The following is a 20,414-nucleotide window of genomic DNA, read 5'->3' as shown; positions in this document are numbered from 1 at the left end:
TTTCAAAAGAAATTGGCAAAACAAATGATAGAATCTATTAAAATGAAAACATATTTTAAATTTTGCCTAATCTCAACTTTCTTTTGTTCATTTTTTTATAGTTCTGATATCATGGTGTTTATACGGACAGATATACGGACGGACAGACAGAAGTACGAACAAACAGGCGGTTAGACTAACATGCCCAGATCTCTACGAGTAAAGGGTATAAAATACTTTATCAAAATAATGGTGAATAGTAAAATGGGATTTATAAGGCAATATTTTAAAAGGTAAGGTTTGTATGTGAATATTTTATTTCTGCTGTCAAACGTATATAATAATAAAAAGCCAGAAGCTATCCATTACTATTAATAATGAAATGAAACACTATCATTGTGCTTATTACCTCCCACTCCGGCACAGCCAGCTGGAGGCCCAGGACGCTGGCATGCAGCTCCTCCACAGCTCCTTCGCACTCTCCCGCGGAGTCCGGATCCGCCTGAGCCGTACTCAGTGCCGCGGTAACGGTGGTCAGGCCCTCCACCAGCGAGCCGGATATGTTGGCCACCGCCTCCGTTCCCATGCCCGCATCGGCATCCGAATCCGTATAGCCCCGTGCGGCGTTGTCGCCCCCGGACTTTGTGGTGTTGACGGCGGCCGCAGCGGTTAGAGCCGCCGCCGCCACCGTTGTGGTGACATTTACAAACAGGATCTGATCTGCCGATGGCATCTTTCCCTGCCCTGCCACTTGCCTTCTCTGGGCTCCGGTTGCGTTTACATGCGTCTCGGTAGAAGGGCAGACGTTGAGTGTGATTTCCCCGGCTTCTGTGCCTCTTTTCTGCGAAGGCAAATGGAGAGGAAAGCAAATTATTGTGATTTCAACACTTCGTTGGGAGGCGGGAATTTTCCTTGGAATTTTCTGGCTTACGTATGGATATTAAATGGCACACACTTAACTGCATTGTATGGAGAGAGTAAAAAGAGTATGGAGATGGCATTGTAAAATAACTATACCATAGCTGTTTGCTTATATCAATTGGAAAGACTCAATCGGCTTAAACTTTTAACTTCCATATAGATACTTCATTTCGTTTGAATAATAAGCTTAAATATAGGCCTATCCATTGCGTTTGGAAGGAGTTCAGCCTTACGGATCAGAGTGGACAAAGTTACCGCACAAGTCTATAAGGATCATGTCATGCCAAATTATTTAGAGCTTGTCAACAAGCCCAAAGGACATTCGATTGATGGAAGGACCCGTCAAAAGAAAACCGAAAGGAATCACGATGGAAAGGTCCCTAACAATTTAACTGACAAATCTTGTCGAATTATCTGAACCTGGGATTAATTATTTAAAAGTAATTAAAAATGTCAGAACGAATCGGGTCAAATAGATGGTCCTAAGTAAATGTGTGTCGATTAGGAAAGAGGGTTCTAAGATGTTCAGGGGTATCACTTATTGTCCTAAGTCAATACACTCCCCACTCCCCTTCTCTGGTCATCGAATAACTGTTGCTCTGCTCTTTCCACTTCCGCCTGACACTTCACTATCCGCTAAGTCCTTACCAGCTTTGCTGAGTTTTGCTATCGGGCTCCTTTTCTCCGCCGACCAAGCCTGATACCAGTTAAAGGAACATTAATCAAAATAACCCGCTCATAAACTGAACTCTGTGAAAATGGGGAAAGGAAGGAGCAACTTTGAAGCAAACATTTTCATTCAGCAAAAATGCTGTTCCCCTTTTCGCTCCTCGGGCTGCCAGATTGCTAATGCCCTGAATCCTACCTTGATTTCCGCCTGCAAATGTAAAGCTTTTAGCGGGGGAATGGTAGATCTATTTTCTTTGTATTCTTTTTTCAGCTTCTACAAATAGGCGGGTAAAAAGTTTAAAGCGATTTTTAGTTGGTTTGACCGCCATATTCTAGCACAATTTGAGATCAAGAGTGCTTGCGGCAAGCTCACTGGTTGAGCCACCAAAAAGTCAAGAAGAGTTCGGAAAAGTACATTAAGTATTGTTTAAATGCTTGTGGCGCTTGTCTTCTTCTGTTCCTTTAAAGCATTTAGTTTTATGATTTAATCTATATCTATATTACCCAATACTTTACTAAACAAAAAGCCAAACCTTCCATACAATCCATTCCAAATCTATACTTTGCTTTGCCGTGTGGAATGGTTATCGCATTGGTAAGCCGATTTTCTGTTGGAACCTACGCGACATAATTGAATATCTCGTGGCAGCGAGAAACTTGACACTAGTGGCGTGAGAAAGGGACTTTCCACAGTTCGTTTCTGCCTGCCGGCCGATAAGCTTATTACAAAAGTCCCTGATTAGGGACCCAGCGCCCAAAAACAGTCAAGGAATTGTGTTTGAGTTCGCGTGAGTGTGAATGAACAGCTTGGGATAGTTTGTCCCTTCCCTGACCTGAGTTCAGTTGCGTTCAGTTGGGGGGAATGGCGAAAAGTTTTTTGAACTCGTTATGCAGTCGATGCGACCTTGACTGAACCGGCTTCCGCATACACACATACTCGTGTAGCTGAGCACACATGTATTGGCAGGCTCCAGTCCACATGGGCATGTCCTTTTTGGCAAACTTGTCGCTGGCGTTTGTGTGCTTGCATCTGCGAATTGAACGCAAGCAGCGCAAGCGAATGGGCCAAAGTCTGGTAACTTAATGTTTGTGGGAAACTCGTATGGAAATTCAGCGAGTACCTAGATAATACCTGGACCGACCAAAGCAAGGGTATCCGAACTTCGTTGGCGTTGTCGAAGCTGCTTTGTTTCCTCAATTTACGCCGTGTCCCGCTCATTAAATATGCAAGAGTTCCGGCATATCTGCAAGATACACGCATCCACGCCAGCAAAGCACCCACCCACCGGGCGAACCACCCACCACGCCAGCTTTATTTATAGCTCACATTAGGCACTTGGGCAGCTAAAAATACTGGGGCTCGAATCGCCTTTGATGCTGATCAAGTTGGCCACACGGAACGAAGAGATACCGATAAAGTGTACTCACTGCCACATGCATCTTGGGGAATTTCTGCTAATTGGCATTGATGGGTGTGTGAGCCACGCCCCCTTCGTGGCAGCCAGAGCCCGCCCTAAATGTTTCATTTCATTTGCATGATTAATGTGGCGTATAACAATTCCAATAGGCAGCATCTAAGAAAATTGGGAAACACATATCAAACGAACTTTGAAGGCGATGAAAATTCGTATTTTTGATTCTCTTTAAGCTGCGAGAATTTTAAATATTTTACGCGCAATTAAAAGCGGGCCAAATTGATTGGAAATTATGAAATGTTTTCGTGCCTAAGTAAACATGATTGGACCATTAAGGAATGTACGGTTCGGCTGGGCTGGAATGGAGCGGTGGCGCTTTGTGGTTTTCCTCCCCATTCACCGTTCAGTGATTTTCCACTTTCTGGGGCAATAAAAGTACGTTGATCTGCCGCACAGTTGACAACTGGCCAACCTGCAGATAAGGTTCTCTTTGCCAATTTCCACCTGCGTTCATTTTCCAGAGCAGCACTTCAAGAAAAACAATGAACATTTACAAATATAAACTAAGATATATGTTAATGTATTTATTCATTAAATGCTATGTTTTATTTTATGTTTTGTTTACTGTCTATAGCCCTTTATAAAGCACTTTGCATAAGTTACAAACAGTTTTCGCCGAGTGTATCAGTGTGAACTACATCGCACTGAACTAGGCCTAAATGAAAATCGACCTGTACTCAATAAAATGCAATTCGAGTCGAGTCAAGTTGAGTTGCGCTCGGTGAATGGAAAGAGCGTGGAAGGAGTGGCCAGTCCCGGGCCTTATCCACTTATGGCAGGCTCTGCGGTCCATTCGAGATACCCAGGATACGCACTGCGAGTCCCACTTTCATGCAGTTTTGCGCTTCTATTACGCGAATATCGATAGGGTTTTTGGCTGGAAACTGGATTAAGTGGCGCACTTAAACTCTGCGACTCCGTCCGGATTGTTATGGCTCCAGGGGGTGGGGGGTGAGTGAAACGTAACAACAAAATGCCAAGTGAGCCGGGGCTCAATGCATTTTAAAGAATCGGATGAACCCGTAGATTAAGCCACGGACAGCCTGCAAAGTTGATGTGCAGTTCTCTTGCGTAGTGGACTTCGTTACGTCTCGGGTGTCCGCTCTGTTTTCCCGCATTTTCCCATTTTCCCGCTGGCTGTTGCATGTGCCATGTGGGAAATTTCCCCGTCCGATGTCATTTTTCCTTCTTTTTGTTTGGCAATGACAAGAGCACACTGATGTGAAGAGCAATTGGACAGCGGAAGGAGGTTGGCGACGGGGTCCTGAGATAAAGGCATGTGTGAAATCCGGACTGCTTCCCAAATGAGCAGCAGATTGATGAAGCAGAAAATATTCCCCGTAAAGTAATGAGTGCGGCTGCTGCCAACTCGGCTGATTGAACGGAGATGGCCATTACGAATTGGTTGGATCTTTGTAGTACTTTTCATTGCCTTCATGAAAGCAGCATTTTTGATTGCGATTTCCAGTTCTTGCCGTACTTCAACTGAAAGCCTTAAAGTCGAGAAATGTTGCATTAACAACCAAATGGTTTTAATATTACAACTTTTTATAATCCTTGAAGTAATTATATTTGTATTCAACATTTTAATTGGGTTCTTAATTAGGCGTCACTGTTACTAATTCTTCTGAAACCATTAGAAAACTCAATAATGATGATTCACCAGATTCACCACCGATGATTCAACTATCGATGATTCTGAAAGATGTGTACAAGTCAGTTAATAAGGCATCTTTTAAAATGTAGCTTTAGCCTTAAAAATAACCAGTCCGATCCAAATTATGGCAATTGTTGTTGGCTGGACATGTTGCAATGTCAGCCATTTGCCAGCTGCCCAGAATCCATTCGGTCGGGAAACGGAAGCCTGGCACGTTTCAGGGAGTTAATGCGAGCCAAGTTATTCGAAAATTGATGTGCACTGTGGCAGAATCGCAGAGCCATTGAGTGAAAAAAGGAGAGAGATGTCTGTCCGGTAGACAGGAGGACAGACTGACAGACAGACGGATGGATGAATGGACCTGGGTTTGCATACCTGCAACTGATAAACATGAAAATCATCATCATCGGCAAAAAGCAAACCAGCCATGAAAAGTGCTAGCTATACGTGGGTGTACATGAGTGTTTCGATGTGGGTGGGTTTTTAGCAGTGACCCTCCGATAACTTAACTTCACATCCTGCACTAGTGGTTTCCTTTTACTTCATGGTAGCTTAAGGATTAATTCACAGAAAAAAGGCTTGCAGGAACTGGAATACAATTCGAGGGATTTTCTTCCGCTGACAAACAAATTGGCCCAAGACCCACATGAAGGCATCAATTTCGTTTGGGGCTGGGAAAAATCCAACCTATGGAGGCTCCCCTGTTCGCTCTGCCTACATACACATTCCGTCAGTCAGTCAGTCAAAAGTTGCACTTCAATGCACATTTTGTGCCCTCCGAATCGAACGCCATCCCGAGACCCATTGCACATCGCAGGACGCGGACTCGCCAGAAGGATGCGCTGCTCTGCGATGTCCTGACAGCGAGGCCAAAGTTGCAAATGGAAATGCATTTTCCGCTGGCACACGTCCAACGTGAACGCCTTCAGTGCAGATTCTGCAACAATCCAAGTGGGATTGGGCATGGCTGCAATGCCTGTGGGGTTCCGGCATATTTAAGCTTGGCGAGGGTGTGCTTAGTATTTATTTGGACTTCCCTACTTTCTCCCAAGCTTACTTCGCCTTTGGTCGCCCTCCAGTTGGCCCTTCGATTGGTATTTCTGCTGGGCTTAAGACGAGTTTCTTTGACAATACATTAGTCAGTCAAAGTGAACTAGTCAAGGGGTGTGCATATAAAGGGCGCTTTGAATTAGCAATTTCCATTTGCCATTACCTTACTCTTTGATGTGATTCACACTTTGAAAACAACTCAACATGTGTTTGTTTTATGGAGGAACTGGTGGACGCGACTTCCTGTTTCAATTAATTCCCTGCTGGTTGACCCTGAAAGTTTTGTTTTTGTTTTGGCTCACGCCAATATGTTGAACTATTCATGAATTGTTGGCCTTTTCCCTCTTTCCCGACAATCCGCACTGTGGGCGCGGCAGCAAAATCAATTTGCTAAACTAATTAAGGATATCATCTTTCTGGCCGAGTCGTGTATGTCTGTTTTGGCTTTTCAATTAGCTAAGAGCTACTCTACTCTGCTGCATTTTGTCCAAGTCGGAGTTTGATTATCTATATTTCCTGGCCGAGAAGTCAAATGAACGGTGCGATGTTTGGTTTTCAAACATACAAAGCTCCAATTGATTTCTGTTGATTGATTGACTCTATTTTCTGGTGTTCGGTTGCGTTTTTTCCGGCTCTGACCATTGCCACTTTTGATTTTTACCCAAACAAATCAGAAATCCCACAATGCTGGTCTTTTTTCCTATCTGCCTTAAATGAATGCGCCGTTTTTTGCACTGTTTGTCTGCCGATTGTGTTGCAACTGGTCATGGAATTGCAAACTGGGTTCAAGTGGGTTGCTTGAAAACTTCTTTGATTGCAATTTAGCATGATTTGATTTGTTGTCCTGCAGATGGTTAACTAAGCTTATGGCCAATCAACCTGACTGCCTCCGGTGTGTTATTCAGTATCATATTCCGAGTCAATAGCCAGTGCCACTCAATGTTTTCTTTGGTTTCCTCATCACTCTCCCAAATAAACTAGAGAAGAACAACTGCCAACATCTGCCAGTCAGTCAACCCATGAGCAATTTTCTAGGCCATCCGCCGCCAGCTGCTCCGTGCTTCATTATATTGTTGCTGTGCCGTTCACTTAATTAAACATTTTCGTTTAAACAATAGACTTGGGCACTCGCATTCACCCAAGAACAACAGAATACAATACATATTGGCTTGGGTGCTGCGAGATTACTACTCCATTGGGTTCGTGATCCGAAAAGAATAACAGCAAACGAAAATGTAGTAAGCATTGTTATAGCCAGACTTTCTGCTGGCCACCATCAGAGCAAGGGATTCCTGGGGGGCCTGTTTGGTCCTTTCGGAACGCATGGAGTACGTGTTGAGAGGTTTGATTGAAAAGCGATGGTCGATCGATGCAGTCATAAAAACTAAAAGGACATCGCCGTCCCACTTGGCGCAAGCTCATTTGTAGGCAAAGTGCCCACACACTGGGTCAAAGTGGCGACTTCCAGACTACACTGAGCGAAATTGAGTCGGAGGGCTTATGATTTGAACCTTCTTGGCAGGACAAATCTTAATTGAATGGAGAAGCGATTGGGCTTGGTTTGTTTGGATGCGGATGGTCGCAAGTGCACATCACTCAGTCGCACTGTTGGCAAGCAAACTCGATCTTGATCTGATACTACATATATCCATTATTGTTGCAAGTGTAGCTTAGTCGGCCCCTCAGACGTTTGCAATTGCGAATAGCACAAAAGAGAAACAGGACACATCCAACCAGAACTGAGCAGACGGTCCCATTTCTATAAAAGCTTCATCGGCTCTCAATAAAGTGGGTCTGTTTATGGACTCTGGCATTGATTGGGGGACATGTCTGGGCGTTTGGCAATCGAAAACCGTAATGCGACTTGATTTGCTTCGATTATATTTATATAGTTTTCCGATTGCGTCAATGTGGCGTAAAAAGTAACTGAATTAACGCCTGAGAAGTTTTCCACTTAGCCCGCTCATCATTTCTGGATTTTGGCTGGCTTTGACCCCTTGCCGCTCCCTGGCCATCATTGCTCCCCATGAATAAATGCATCAAAATCAAAGGGAAGTCAGATCGCTTCTGTTTTCCGAATTTTCCCCTTGCCCTGCTGCCTTGCTGGCCTGCTTTAAAATTCATTGCATTTCTGTGCCATCCCGCCGATAGTTGATGATCATCATCAATACGGGCCCAGAAAGCGGAAAGCTACAGCTCGGAGCCGGCGAAACTGGAGGCATCCCTGCAGTGCCAGCATTGACATTGAGCGTATTTGTCAGGCACACAGAGCCCAGTCCCCCAACAATTCCCCAATTGATAGTCAACTTGCTCGGTGTTTGTGAGATGGAGATGTAGATGGAGCCGGAGCCGTAGCCGGAGCGGGCGGAAAAGGGAGCTTTTCCCAGCGCCGTACGTGCCTGGCAATGGAAACTCTTTGCCTTTGACGTTGACTGCATGCGACAAAATTTACTTGTTCGCATTTATTACATGCAATTTGGTGGCCCAGTGGCGTTGCCTTATGTTGTTTACTCAGCCAACTATGTACATTCCCTCCGATTCACGCAAAGATAAAAAACGAAAGCCAGAGAGATTTGATAACTTAGTTGGGTTAGATGGAGGGGGGAAATGGTTTAGTCTAGGTCGATTCGCCAGTTGTTTAAAGGGGTTGTCAGCAGAAACGTATTTTTATTGGCATAAGCTCAAACTAATCATCCCCTCAGATTATACAAGATCAGAATGCTAATACGTTTCAATAATATTTCATTTCTGCCCAATGCACTCCATAAAATTACCCAGATACGTTTCCAACTAAGAAACAGCCCATTAGTTTAATCTAAACAAATGTATCAAAATGACAGAGTTGCAATAATATCGCCCACCTGACTGCTGTCACAGGCATGATGGATTAACCATATAGGTTCCGACTGCGGAGATAGCAAAGCCGAATGATAATGGCCACAAGGGGATCCGGCGGGAAGCAGTGGTCCTCTCTATAATTTCCCGGAATCAGAGATAATCCGTGCGAATCAGCTCTTAAGAACAATCAGTTCCCGGCATTTGAAAATGAACGTCACGGTAATTTATCGCTTTAAAAATCATCTATCTGCTTGAGGATTCTTCTCGAACCATAAATATTTCCCTCGATTTCTCACAGCAATCGCCTGTCCTAACGAATGTCCATATATATTTTCCCTGTCACATTTTGTACTTTCGCTAGCTTTGACATGGACATTGCCTATAAATCATATTTGGCAGCCCATTGCCACGGTCCACTCTCCCACTCCACCGGGGCTACCCACTGCCATTATAAGTTTGTTGATGGGAAAAAGTTTGCATACCCCTATTTTCATTTCCAGGGGTCGTTTGGGGTGGCAGGCTGCCAGAACTCAGCTCCGTGCACTCACAAATCACTTGAAATATTGCAGTGCTTTGAGCAATTTGTATGCATCAAATGCAAATATATAAAGCAACGTACGTCGGGCAGATATGCGAGTATATTACACAATTATGCGCCCGATTGTTGTTTATTGTGTGTTATACCGCCAGAGGCAGCTCATCCCCCCATCTCGCCCAGATGTGTCCACCTTGTTTTTTCCCTGGCTGTGATGCCGAGCAGCTGCAGGTGTCGTCGCACTCGAACATCAAGCAGCCAAGACCGGAAAAACGTGTGATGGCTGAGAAAACATACAGAGACCAGGGAAAACTTTGCCTACTCTATGTCTATAGTGTATTTTTGCTAGCATTGGTCAGGTGACTTTTATCCACCCAATGGATGCGAGTTTCCGAAGTGTTTGGTGTTTTTTAAGTGGTGTTTTAAGGGGAGTTCTCTGACTGCAGGCCATATATGCATATTTGAATAAATGAATTTTGGAAATAATTTCTTAAGAACGGTGTATATATTCACTTTTGCAGTAATTAAGAAGTAAGCATTAAGAACATGCCAAACCGGTTATTATTGTTTTTGTTATCATTTGAGGATTCGGAGATCCCACTCTTCACATTTGTTCCACACCAGCAATCACAAAGAACTTTATTCATAACGCAATTAATATTTACTGAGCTGCCAATTGCTTGTACTTCCTCTGATCTGCAAGGGCGATGATCCGATCCTCCCGTGAACACCGATTTCCCAACCGAGCCAACACCTCTTCGAATCATTTTAGCATGATTTAGCTAGCAAGAAACAGTCAGTTGGCTGATCTGGTGGCCGAAACAATCGTCTGTATATTTAGCGCATTGTTTTTCAATTTCTTCGATTTTTCCACATTTGCATGTGCCGAGTAACAAAAAAAAAAAAAAAAAAAACAGAGGTATCCATAAATAACCGATTCGGTTTTTAGGTATCGCCCATGCCTCAAGTAGTGTGTCGACAACTTTACGGCCCCACAAGGATTGCGATGGAGTGGTGGGAGTGGCGGCGGGGGGCAGGAAAATGGAAGGGTGCCTCAAGTGGTCGCTGCTGGGAAACTTTCGCTGCTCGCTTTTGTTTCGCCTTTATTTTTCCTGATGAATTCAACAAATATTGACAACGTGCGTGCCAAACACAAAATAAATCATAGTCGATTCTCGCTTTTATTTTCCATTTCCCGGCCTTTTTTCTCGCTTTTCCTCGCATATTTATTTACATGCCGGAAGAAGAACGCCGAACGGGAACGAAAATGAAAATGAAAACGAAGTCGACAGCGGCGGTGGCAGCGACGCACGTCATTAACAGCTCGTTTTCCCCATGGAGGGGGGTTTTTTGTGGGTGGGTGGCTGGTTGGTTGATTCTCGGCGGCGAGTGGGTGGGTTGGTGGCCGCCTTAGGCGCGTATCTGTGTGTCATATTGGGTTCGCCTCTTGGGGCCATCTAGCAAATGGAAATAAGTTTGTACATTGGCATGGAAACTATTTTGTACTTAGCATTGAAATAGTTCGCTACTTTGATTTGGCTTTGGAAGATAGGAAGTTGCTTGAGTGCCTTAGTGGAATGTTTGTCAATGCTTCAATCGAAACAGTCAGCTGTGTGGGTTCTCTATATGTATTTATATTTCGAGATTCTAAGAGATGTGCTCACTCAATTGTTTATCAGTGCCTCTTTAAATACTGATCTTTAAATTAAGTCACTATACATATGTATGTACACACATGTATACAGAAAGGTAAACCAAGTTACTTTTCTAAAATTAGTATCTTTTTACTCATTTCTTATTAGTATTGTTTTTATGACTGGCGGCATAATTTTAAATGCCGTGCGAAGCCTTGTTTTATGTCATAATATTCTTATATAAGATATTGACTTTATCAATGTCTTACGGCATATTATTAAATATAAATGGCCTAACAGTCTTAGTTTGGAAAAAGGGCTCTGGGGGCTTTTTCGATATTGGCTCACTGTGGGATTTGCTTCTTTTGCCTTCCAGCAATTGCCTCGCCTTTTTATTATTTTTCTTCTGCGTCTTTCCAAACTTTTGGCCTGGCTGTCCCTCAATATCTGCTATGGCCCAAGTTTTCCCATAAAAATTAACTAAATTGGCTTACCAATTATCGCAACTCAATGGCAATTAGTTTTGGAGATACTCTTCTGGGCGGAACCTCGAGTGGATTCGACATTTTTTCTCAGTAGAATTGCTTTGCTTAATTTAAGCTGCATATCTTTGGGACTGGGAAATAAATGAGCCTTGAATTTTGGGAAATTGTTGATGTGTTCGACAACAAAATGCAAGCTCCTAACGCAATCCGCTCCTCCTTTTCCGCCTTCCCCATTCCACACAAAGCAAATTAGTTACGCCTAATTTGCAATTCATTGCAGGCAACAATTGACTTTGCCAATGATACAATTTGAATACGACCACCCCATCAGACCCCCGCCCACGACCTTCGAATCCCCTTCCACATGTCGATGCTTCTGGGAGGCTGTCTATGAGCTGCTCACTTTCCATGTGAACGCCTCAAGAGCCGTCTAAGATGATTGATTTTGTGTGCTTAAGTGGAACGGGGAGCAGGAAATCAAATTAAAAATCCTCACACCACTGGAAACCGCTGAGCGCAGAAATTGTGGTGCAAACCCCGGAATATACTCACTTCAAGGGCCAATCCAATTTACATTTTATATAGATACATATTGATATTCGTAAAGCAAGAAAAACAAGCCTGTCCGGAGGCCTGACTATAGATTACACGATCAGACACTTAGAACTTGTATTTTCAAAAGGATGGGCGTGGCAGTATGTTAGAGTGGGCGTGGCAGTATGTTAGAGTGGGCGTGGCAAAAACAAGTTCGCATGCTTAATTTTTACCGTTTATACGACAGACGGACATAGCCAGATCGTCTTAAATAGTGATCCGGATCAATAATATTTATCCTTTATAAGGTTCGAAACGGTCCGTTTTACCAGTTATATTCTATCCAACGAATTTAGTATACCCTATTGCTCTACAAGTAATGGGTATACAGAAAATGGATGTAGAATGAAAGAATGAAGATTTTGATATATCAGGATCACTAGATCACCAGCTAGATGATGTACCTAATCAATCTAGTCAAATAATTTCTTAATATTTATATGGTATTTAGTTTGTTTATCGATATCTACGCTTAGGAGCCACACATGTTTCAAGCTCAACTATTTAAAACTATTAAACTAATGTTTTTATCCGAAGCTAGTAATTTATAAAACATAATTATAAGCAATGATTTGAAGTGAGCAGATGGTGTAACTCCTATGCTGCGTAGACAAATGCCTGTTTTCCCTTTTAGAAGTATACATACCTGTCATTATTTACCTGCCACTAAAAAATAATTACTTTTAAATTAGTATCAAAAGCGTTGATTGCATATTTGCAGTCAGCACATTCCATTGCACAGCACAGCACTTCCACATATCTTAGCCGAAGGTTTCTGCCAAATTCGATTGGTTATAAGCAGAAAAGGCAACACACTTTCGTTGGGATCTAGTTGTCTTGGGGGTAATCCCGTACACCGAGAATAGATGGAACGGCAGAAAGAGAAAGGAAAACAATGTACTATAAATTATATTGCCTGAATTAATTTTGCTCCCGGACAAGCCCGGAACTTTATCACCTGCTCTAACTGGATCTGTTGCCAATGGCAATTGCAATTGCAAGGACACCGCATCGCCTCTGCGTCTTTGGGGCGCCATGTGCAGCTGGCAGATACATGGGGTAGTGTATCCATTTAGTAAATGCAACTCTCATCGGGGTAGTTGCAAATATTTAGCTAAAATATGCCACACTTTAACATCCTTAGACAGCAGAGCAGTGCAGAGTGCTGCCACAGTTCCCTGCCATTCCCTCGATGTGCCCGAGGCTCCTTTTGTTGCCGACTTGGTTGTATAATTTAATAAGGTCTGGTAAAAGGTATTGGCCCCGGCACCGGGAACCAGGCTAAAAGGAAGTCGCACACACCCGCATACACACGCACTGGCAACGGTCGCTGGTATTGCAGCACGTTTTGTAGTTTTCGACAGGTGGGTGGTGGGCTGGGAATGCATAATTTCATTATGCTTACCGAACAAAGGCTCTGGGACCAGGCAAAGGTTCTGGGCCATCGCGAGACGCAGATCCAAGGGTTAGAGATGGCAATAGAAGCGTATTTAAGGAGAAATCATTAGGAAATTTACATTCCCTGAATTAATCATCGAGATATGTAAAATACTTGAGGGTAATTCCCAGAGCACCACAGTTTCCTTTTCACATTCCACGGCCACAGCACTTAGACAAAAGGATAACTGGCACTCTGCCAGATCTGCGCCTTCGTCATTAGTTGGCCTGCCCGCCTCTGTATGTTTTATTCCTGTCCACGTCCTATAAATTACCTAGTGCCTTTCGGTGCTGAAGTGTTGCTCTGCGGGTTGGCCAGCAACCTGGCATCTTTCCCGACTATCCGACTCCCCGACTCTCCTACTCACCGGCTTTCCTGACTTCCTAGACGCTTCATAAATTTCAATTTATCTTTGGGACCGTCCGCCGCCTCACTTGTATCCTTGGACCATATTTATTTGCAGCTGTTGACAAGTAACATTAGGTTTAGAGCGATGGCAGACCTGGGGGATACAAAACGCCTCTAATGCATAGGGTTCCTGGACCAAAAGGCTAAGAAAAGGAGCGCTGGACACTAGGAAGACGGAAAGTTTTTTACGACAGGCCATTAAATTTATCTACCTAATGGTCCATAAAGTGAGTACAATGCACGTTCGACAAAGTACATTATATATGCATTATCTTCAAACTCAACCAAGAGATATTGGCTATCAATATATTAGGAGGTCTGAACGGAAGATATCTCAAAATCTACAAATCGCAACTCTACTTAAAATATTTCGTGTTATAATACAGTCTGTAAGGCCTTATGTTATCAATGGCATTATCCATAGTTTCAGTATTAGACAAGAATGTCAGTCATTAATCCGCGTTAAAAGTGCAATCTATAAGTGAATAACGAAAGGAGACTGTAACCTTAATACGTTCTTCTAGCGGTGTTGAAGTTTTCATTAAAGTTTTATCCACCTTCATCCTACAAAAAGTTTTTCTTTTGGACGAGAAAAATGGGAAAGGTGGGCGAAAGTTGTACTCATTAGCATGCGGTCCGGTGTTTCGTAGAGGATGTCAGCTCCTGGCTGCTGGTTACTGCTTATGCGTGAGCAACTTTCAACGGCTGACAACAGTTTTGGCTGCTCAAGGGTTAAGGGGACCGATTGCGGATGGGGCCTTAACCGCTTGCTCCCCCAAAAGACAAAAGTGAAACAGCACGCGGGCAAAAAAGTTTCTCTATGCTAGGACCAGGATCCCAGATCCTGATACGGTCTGTGCCCCCAGTTCCCAAGTTCGGTTATCCCGCCCAGTCTGAGTGTGTGCATCTGATGTTCTGTCAAAACTGTTTGCATCAATGAAAGCGAAAACTAATACCCAAAACACTTGAAAAAATCGTGTATGGATCAGGAATACGTAAAAAAACGATAAAGGTCAAGACGAAGTTAAAAATGTATATGAAAGAGGCAAGTCTTAATGTTTACCAGCACGTTTGATTTATACTTAGGATTATTAGATGAATATAGGTTTCTTGGGAATATTACAAGATTATTAGAGTGAACAGTGATTTCCAAAAGTAGTTCTGATATTCTTCTGTCCCCATTCTTAAAACCGTAGGGCTCATTTTCGTGCTTTCGTGGTTTTTAATTGATTAAAAACTGCAGAAATGTTACTTTATAGCGTATTTTGGTTGAGTGTTTCACCCACTCTGCTTTGTTTTCTCACATTCCCCACTGTCTCCGGCAGCTCACTTAGCAGACAAGTTGAGAGCAATCCACATGCATAGTTTTTCGAGTGCAATTAAGTGAAACTCGTGTTAGTTAGCGCAGGGGAGTGGATGGATGGGCAGGATGGTCGCCCAGGACATGTGGCAGCGAAGAGTATTAGCTACAGGATGGGTGACACACACAGAAGCCAAACTTGGACACGTTGCCATGACAGTGCTCCACGTTGAGCAACTGATCCGCCGCCGAAGGAGCGGCTCAGAATTCCGAGGGACTCCAGCCGAAGTTGTAGCTGCTGGGTTCTTTGATAATGTGAGTCATATGTAACACGCGTTCGCATACAAAGCATGTCATTAAAAGTTATTCCACCTCCACTGGAAACGTCGCCCCATTTCGCAGTGTACATGGATACATGTGACCCATAGCTCTGTGAAATGAAGGAAATTTGAATATGAAAGCGTGGTTGGCTGAAACAGTTATCATCGTTTTAATGAATAAATACAAAGACTATTATTACCATTTCCGATTGTATTTGACAAGAACATTCTTAATAATGTTATTTGCGACGTGTGTGCGTTAGGGATGAAGTACAGTAGAAACTGGCAAAGTGTAGTACAGTTCCAACTCAATATTCAAGTTATAGGAACTACGTAAATCATCATGTTTATCTACATGCGCAGGGAATTTTTTCAATTCTAAATTCATAGTAATACTCTGCGTTAAGTTCATCCTGTAACTTTTGTAATAGTATTTACACCCAGCACCAGCAGGACGATCTAGAACAACAAGAGCAACATGGTCATCATATAAAAAGTATACGAGCCGAGACAAAATTACACGAAAATATGTTTGCACAACTGGGTCGGGTCATGTCCAATGAGGTTCGTCGCAGCTTTTGTCGCCGGTGGCCAGCAGTGTGTCTGCGTGTGGCATGTGTCCTTGTGTCCTTGTGTCCATGGGTCCATTTGTCCAGGAACAGGACATTGGACATCGGACATCGGACAGCGGACATCGGAAGCGGCGCTCGTTGGTCGCTTGGCTGGTGTATCCAATTCCATTAAAATCAATTTGTCTATTTATTTAACCGATAATCTGCCGAAGCTTCAACTGCCGGCCTGTAAAGTTGTCGGCTCCCTCTTTCCAATCGGAGCAAGTGGAACGGGGGGCGGTGGCACGGGAGGGAGGCGTTGGTAAAGTGTACATGCATTGAAAGGATACGACAGGTGACAGTGTCAGCGGGGGTCAGTGCTGAGGGGGTGAAGAGGAGCAACCACTTTTGTCAGCCTGATGCCATAGGAAGGCTCTAATTTGTCAACATCACGCCAGGTGAAATGTTTTAATTTTCTGCCCTCACTTTGGCGACCAAACGTCGATTTATTATCATCCCACCATGTTTCCTAGTGGGGTCGTTGGGGTCACCTCTGTGTAGTCAATATTTGCGTCAAAGGAGAGCATCATCTGTGCAGGTGGGCCACCAGGTAGTAGTTTTTACGACACTATTAACATCATTGTGTACGTGTGATCTATGCGATGAGGTGCCAAAGCTACCCTGGATACCAGCCCCTGGAGAAATCGTGCCTCACTTGAACTTTGATGGTCTTCCTCCTTTGCTCAACTTTTCACGGCTCATTTTGGCCTGTACATAAAAATCGACTTGGCGCCCGGAAAAGTAGGCAACATAAAAAGCATTAGGCCAAGAGCAAACACAAGGGACGGCAAACAGGCCGTCGAACAGCTGCCTGCGTTGATTTTGACATATGAGAACCATTTTCCCTATACACGGCACTTAATTATATTTCGGGAACGGGATGGTCGCAATACTTTCCCGTTTCGGGTTCGGGCCCTTTTCCGTTTGGTGTCCATTAAACGGCTAAGATGCGTCAACGAGGCTTGATTACATATCGATTCGTTGGTACGTTCCATTAGAAGCAATCGTGCGATTCTGTTTTGATTATTATAAACCCCTTCTCTGTAGAAGCTAAGTGCTTGGTAAAAATAGTTGGAAGACGATTTTTCTCCATGACTTTAATACACGCTTGTAATGCATTTCACGCATTAAAATAATGGTCGATTTGGGGAGTTGAGGACATTTTAAAATAATTGAATTTGAGTGTCATGCTCAGCTCCAAGGTTTTCTGTAAACAAGTGGCTACTTCGACCTAATGCAGAGAATCATTGGACATTGAATTAGTACTGATTCCTACGAATACTAGACTTTTTATTGGTTCTGTCCTCAACAGTTAGCTTCATAGGCTTTGCGCCATTTCCCACTTTCTTGCCACTCCCCGCCCATCAATCAAATTCGTTTGGACCACTTAGCCATCTCGAAAGTTGGATCTGGTTGGGGGGCCATAGCTTTCGGTCTAGTGCGTTGGTTGACAGATTTTCCGTCCGTTGGCTTCCTCTGACAGTTTTTCCTTTTCTACTGCTGGCCACTTGAAGCGCGAATAATTTAAATTAATAAATTGAATTTAATTGACAAGCATTTTGAGTCGCCAGTGAAGGGGAGCACTTCTGTAAGAGCAGTGCCGAGTCAATGAGTTGTGCGTTTTCCAGCTTTGCCATGCTTTTCTCTGCCCTCAGATGCCCGATTTCCCTGTTCTTCGTGATTTCCCTGCTCGCTTTTCAATTTCCGCTGCATAAATCTTTTATGGCCGGGAACTTTGCACGTCGAACGCAGGGAAGCTAATCGTCAGTAAGCATTTGCTAGCCGTCTTGCACTTGGCCATTTGCTTTTTCGGCTTGGGTATTTGGTTTTCATTCCAATGCGTTTGCTGGCTGCTGATGCTGCTGGTTCTGGAGCACGTTAACCATGAGCATGAGCAACCCCAGACCAAGCCAAACTGCCCCTCTAACAACTCTGTACATTGGCAGGATTGGCTTTTTGCAAGTGCACAACATGGCGTATACTTGACTAAATTTGACATTTGCCCGTTTAAACGGTTTAAAGCAGGAACCAGAATATTTGAGTGTTTGGCCCAGCATTGTGTGATTAATTGACGGTGGGGTCAGCGAACTCAATTAGTTGCCTGGCATTGATTGCTGAAAACAATCCATCATAGAAGGCCGGAAAACATTTGGCAGCTGCAGATTTGAGTAAGAGAAATAGCCTGAAAGCGTTTTTTCAAACGCAGAAGGGGCTCTTCTTAGTCAAACCACAAATTTTCCTCCAATAAGTCCCCTAAGCAAGCTCAACTCTCCCACCCAGAGTTGGGTCGGGTGGGCTCCTTACACTTTATTCGAATTATCCTATTAACTGCGCTTAATAAACATTCTTAAAATGCTTCACTGCCAGAGCAACTTTCAACATAATCTACACACACTTGGCAGCTCATAAGTCCGCCCCTCGATCCTCTCAGGATATTTGAGCAGTTAGGCAAGCTGATGACTTAAATGTCCTGGTGATGGCTTCGCTTGACGTCATCCTGTCGGCAGCTTAATGGCTTGATTATATCCCTTTGCCAGAGTGGCTGGCTGGGCTTTTTGTTTTAATTGTGGCTGAGTCTGGGATAAACCTCCGCTCCCACCGATGATTTATTTGAAACATTTTTGATTAATCGGCCGGGCCGATTGTGCGCCAGTGATTTATTGGGCGGCACATCGCACCTTCACGCTCGACAGGTGATCCAATAGGTGGCCGCGAAACACATAATGCCGCGCACCACCCCCTTTCACGCCCCTTTCCCCATGCCACATGTGGTAGGAACACGCTACGACAAAGGGGTCCTGCCAGGAAATTTGGCAGACAGGCAAAGTTTCTTCGAGGTTCGCCTGGGACAAAAAACTTTTTGCTCAGTTTCCAAATTGCCGCGCTGTCTTTTGAGCCTCTTATTTTCAGATAAGGCCCGCAGAAGCTTTATTCACACTTCCTGGAAGCTTAGGTCTTAAGACTTTGCCAAGTCTTCAAATTAGAATTTCTATAATTTGCTTCTTTACTCAAAGGGGAGGGCATGTGATATGCCAGACGTCTGCCAGTTTTTTGGTATAGCGTTAAAATTATTTTTAAGCCACCCAACCCAATTGATAAACATAACATACATTTTCTGGAATATTCGACTTGAATTTGTACTATGTTGAATATTCGGATCAAACTAACAAAACATTGGATTTTTCTTTGCTTATCCTTCGAGATGAGATTTACTACTGAAGAAGGTGCATGTTTCTTATTTATGGCAGCCCTATAGATCAAGGTTGAAGCCAATTTCCTTGGGTTTTGGTCATTTCCAACTATGTTTTCCTCCCTCTAGGTTCTCCGGCATATCTCCTCTGCGTGGCCTGCCACTCATTCATCCTTACATTAATTTCTTGCAGTTTAATATACAATTTGATGCCAAGTCAAATGTTCTTTATCCAGAGCCAAATTTGACAAAATTAAATGAAACGTTTGAAAAACGCCTGTAAAATCACGCTTGAAGGGGGGTAGACGGCATTAGGCAACCGCTCACTTTGATTGAAGGAGGGTCTGATGTGCAAATCATTTTCTTATTTGCTTCCTTCATTTTCCCAGAGTCATTCGACACACGCCAGCAGTTTTAGGGGCATTCCCCTTCTGCCGCTGCTCGTCATCTTCATCTCCATCTCCGTCTCCATCTTGTGACATCAGTTTTGATGACGCTGTCAGGTGGGGGATACCACCCACCCACTCACGTATGCCAGTCAAGAATGCAGTCATGCGTGTCTCGATTTCTTTCACTTTCTTTTCAGTTTCCACGTCACTTTCTGCTCCCCACATCGCCGGTGGTTCTGACAGTTAAAGTAAACCAAAGTAGCGACACAGGAACAGGAAACTTAATTGCGAAAGCAAACAGTTGCAGAATATGATGGGGGAGGGGGTAGGTAATTTATTCGAAAGTTCACGTACATGCCCCGCTCAGATTTTACTGATTTTGAGTATTTTAACAGTCCTACTCCCACATCATTTAACCACTGGCAATTGACTTCGGATGGCCACAAATGAATCGCCTGATTGTCTCCATTGATTCCCTGCATATCCTGCGCAAAGGTGCCGCAGAACTTCATTCCGCCCGATAATCAGCCGCATTTATATGCCAGTCGGGCACAAAGGTCGCCGGCAGGAGCGTCAGCGGCAGCTGCCGACATTTAAAATGAACATAAATTAAATCATAAATTGCAACAATTTCCGGTAAAAACATTTACGAAGGGAAATCGCGAAAATGGCCGGGCGATGGCAAGGGAGAAGGGCGACTCGAGAAGAAAGTCGGCATAAATGTGCTGGGGAAATCGAAAGGGAAATTGTTTTTCAATGGCTGGCAAATAATTATTGTTGTGGAAAGTCACTGCCAACGCCCCACCCCGTTCGTCCTTTCACCTCGCGCCCTTGAGTCTGCTCCATCAAAATCCAATTAAAAGTCAAACTAAAAGTATCTTAGTGTCGATGGCCAGCTGTTGTTGACAGCTTGTTTTGGCC

At 43.7% G+C, this 20,414-nt stretch overlaps 1 protein-coding gene across 1 annotated transcript in view; it reads right to left on the bottom strand.

Annotated features, from left to right (window-relative positions):
- Positions 1 to 20,414, bottom strand: part of LOC6739092 (tyramine/octopamine receptor) — a 31,077-nt gene that overhangs the window by 3,800 nt on the left and 6,863 nt on the right. The window contains exon 2 of the mRNA XM_016171924.3: positions 389 to 820. Within this exon, the coding sequence (XP_016032932.1) occupies positions 389 to 712 (324 nt within the window). The 5' untranslated portion in view covers positions 713 to 820. The remainder of the gene's footprint in view (positions 1 to 388; positions 821 to 20,414) is intronic.

This window comes from Drosophila simulans, chromosome 3L, assembly GCF_016746395.2.
Source record: "Drosophila simulans strain w501 chromosome 3L, Prin_Dsim_3.1, whole genome shotgun sequence".
Classification (NCBI taxonomy): domain Eukaryota; kingdom Metazoa; phylum Arthropoda; class Insecta; order Diptera; family Drosophilidae; genus Drosophila; species Drosophila simulans.
The sequence above is the reverse complement of the archived record's forward strand: the minus strand, read 5'-3'. Positions and strand labels throughout refer to the sequence as shown.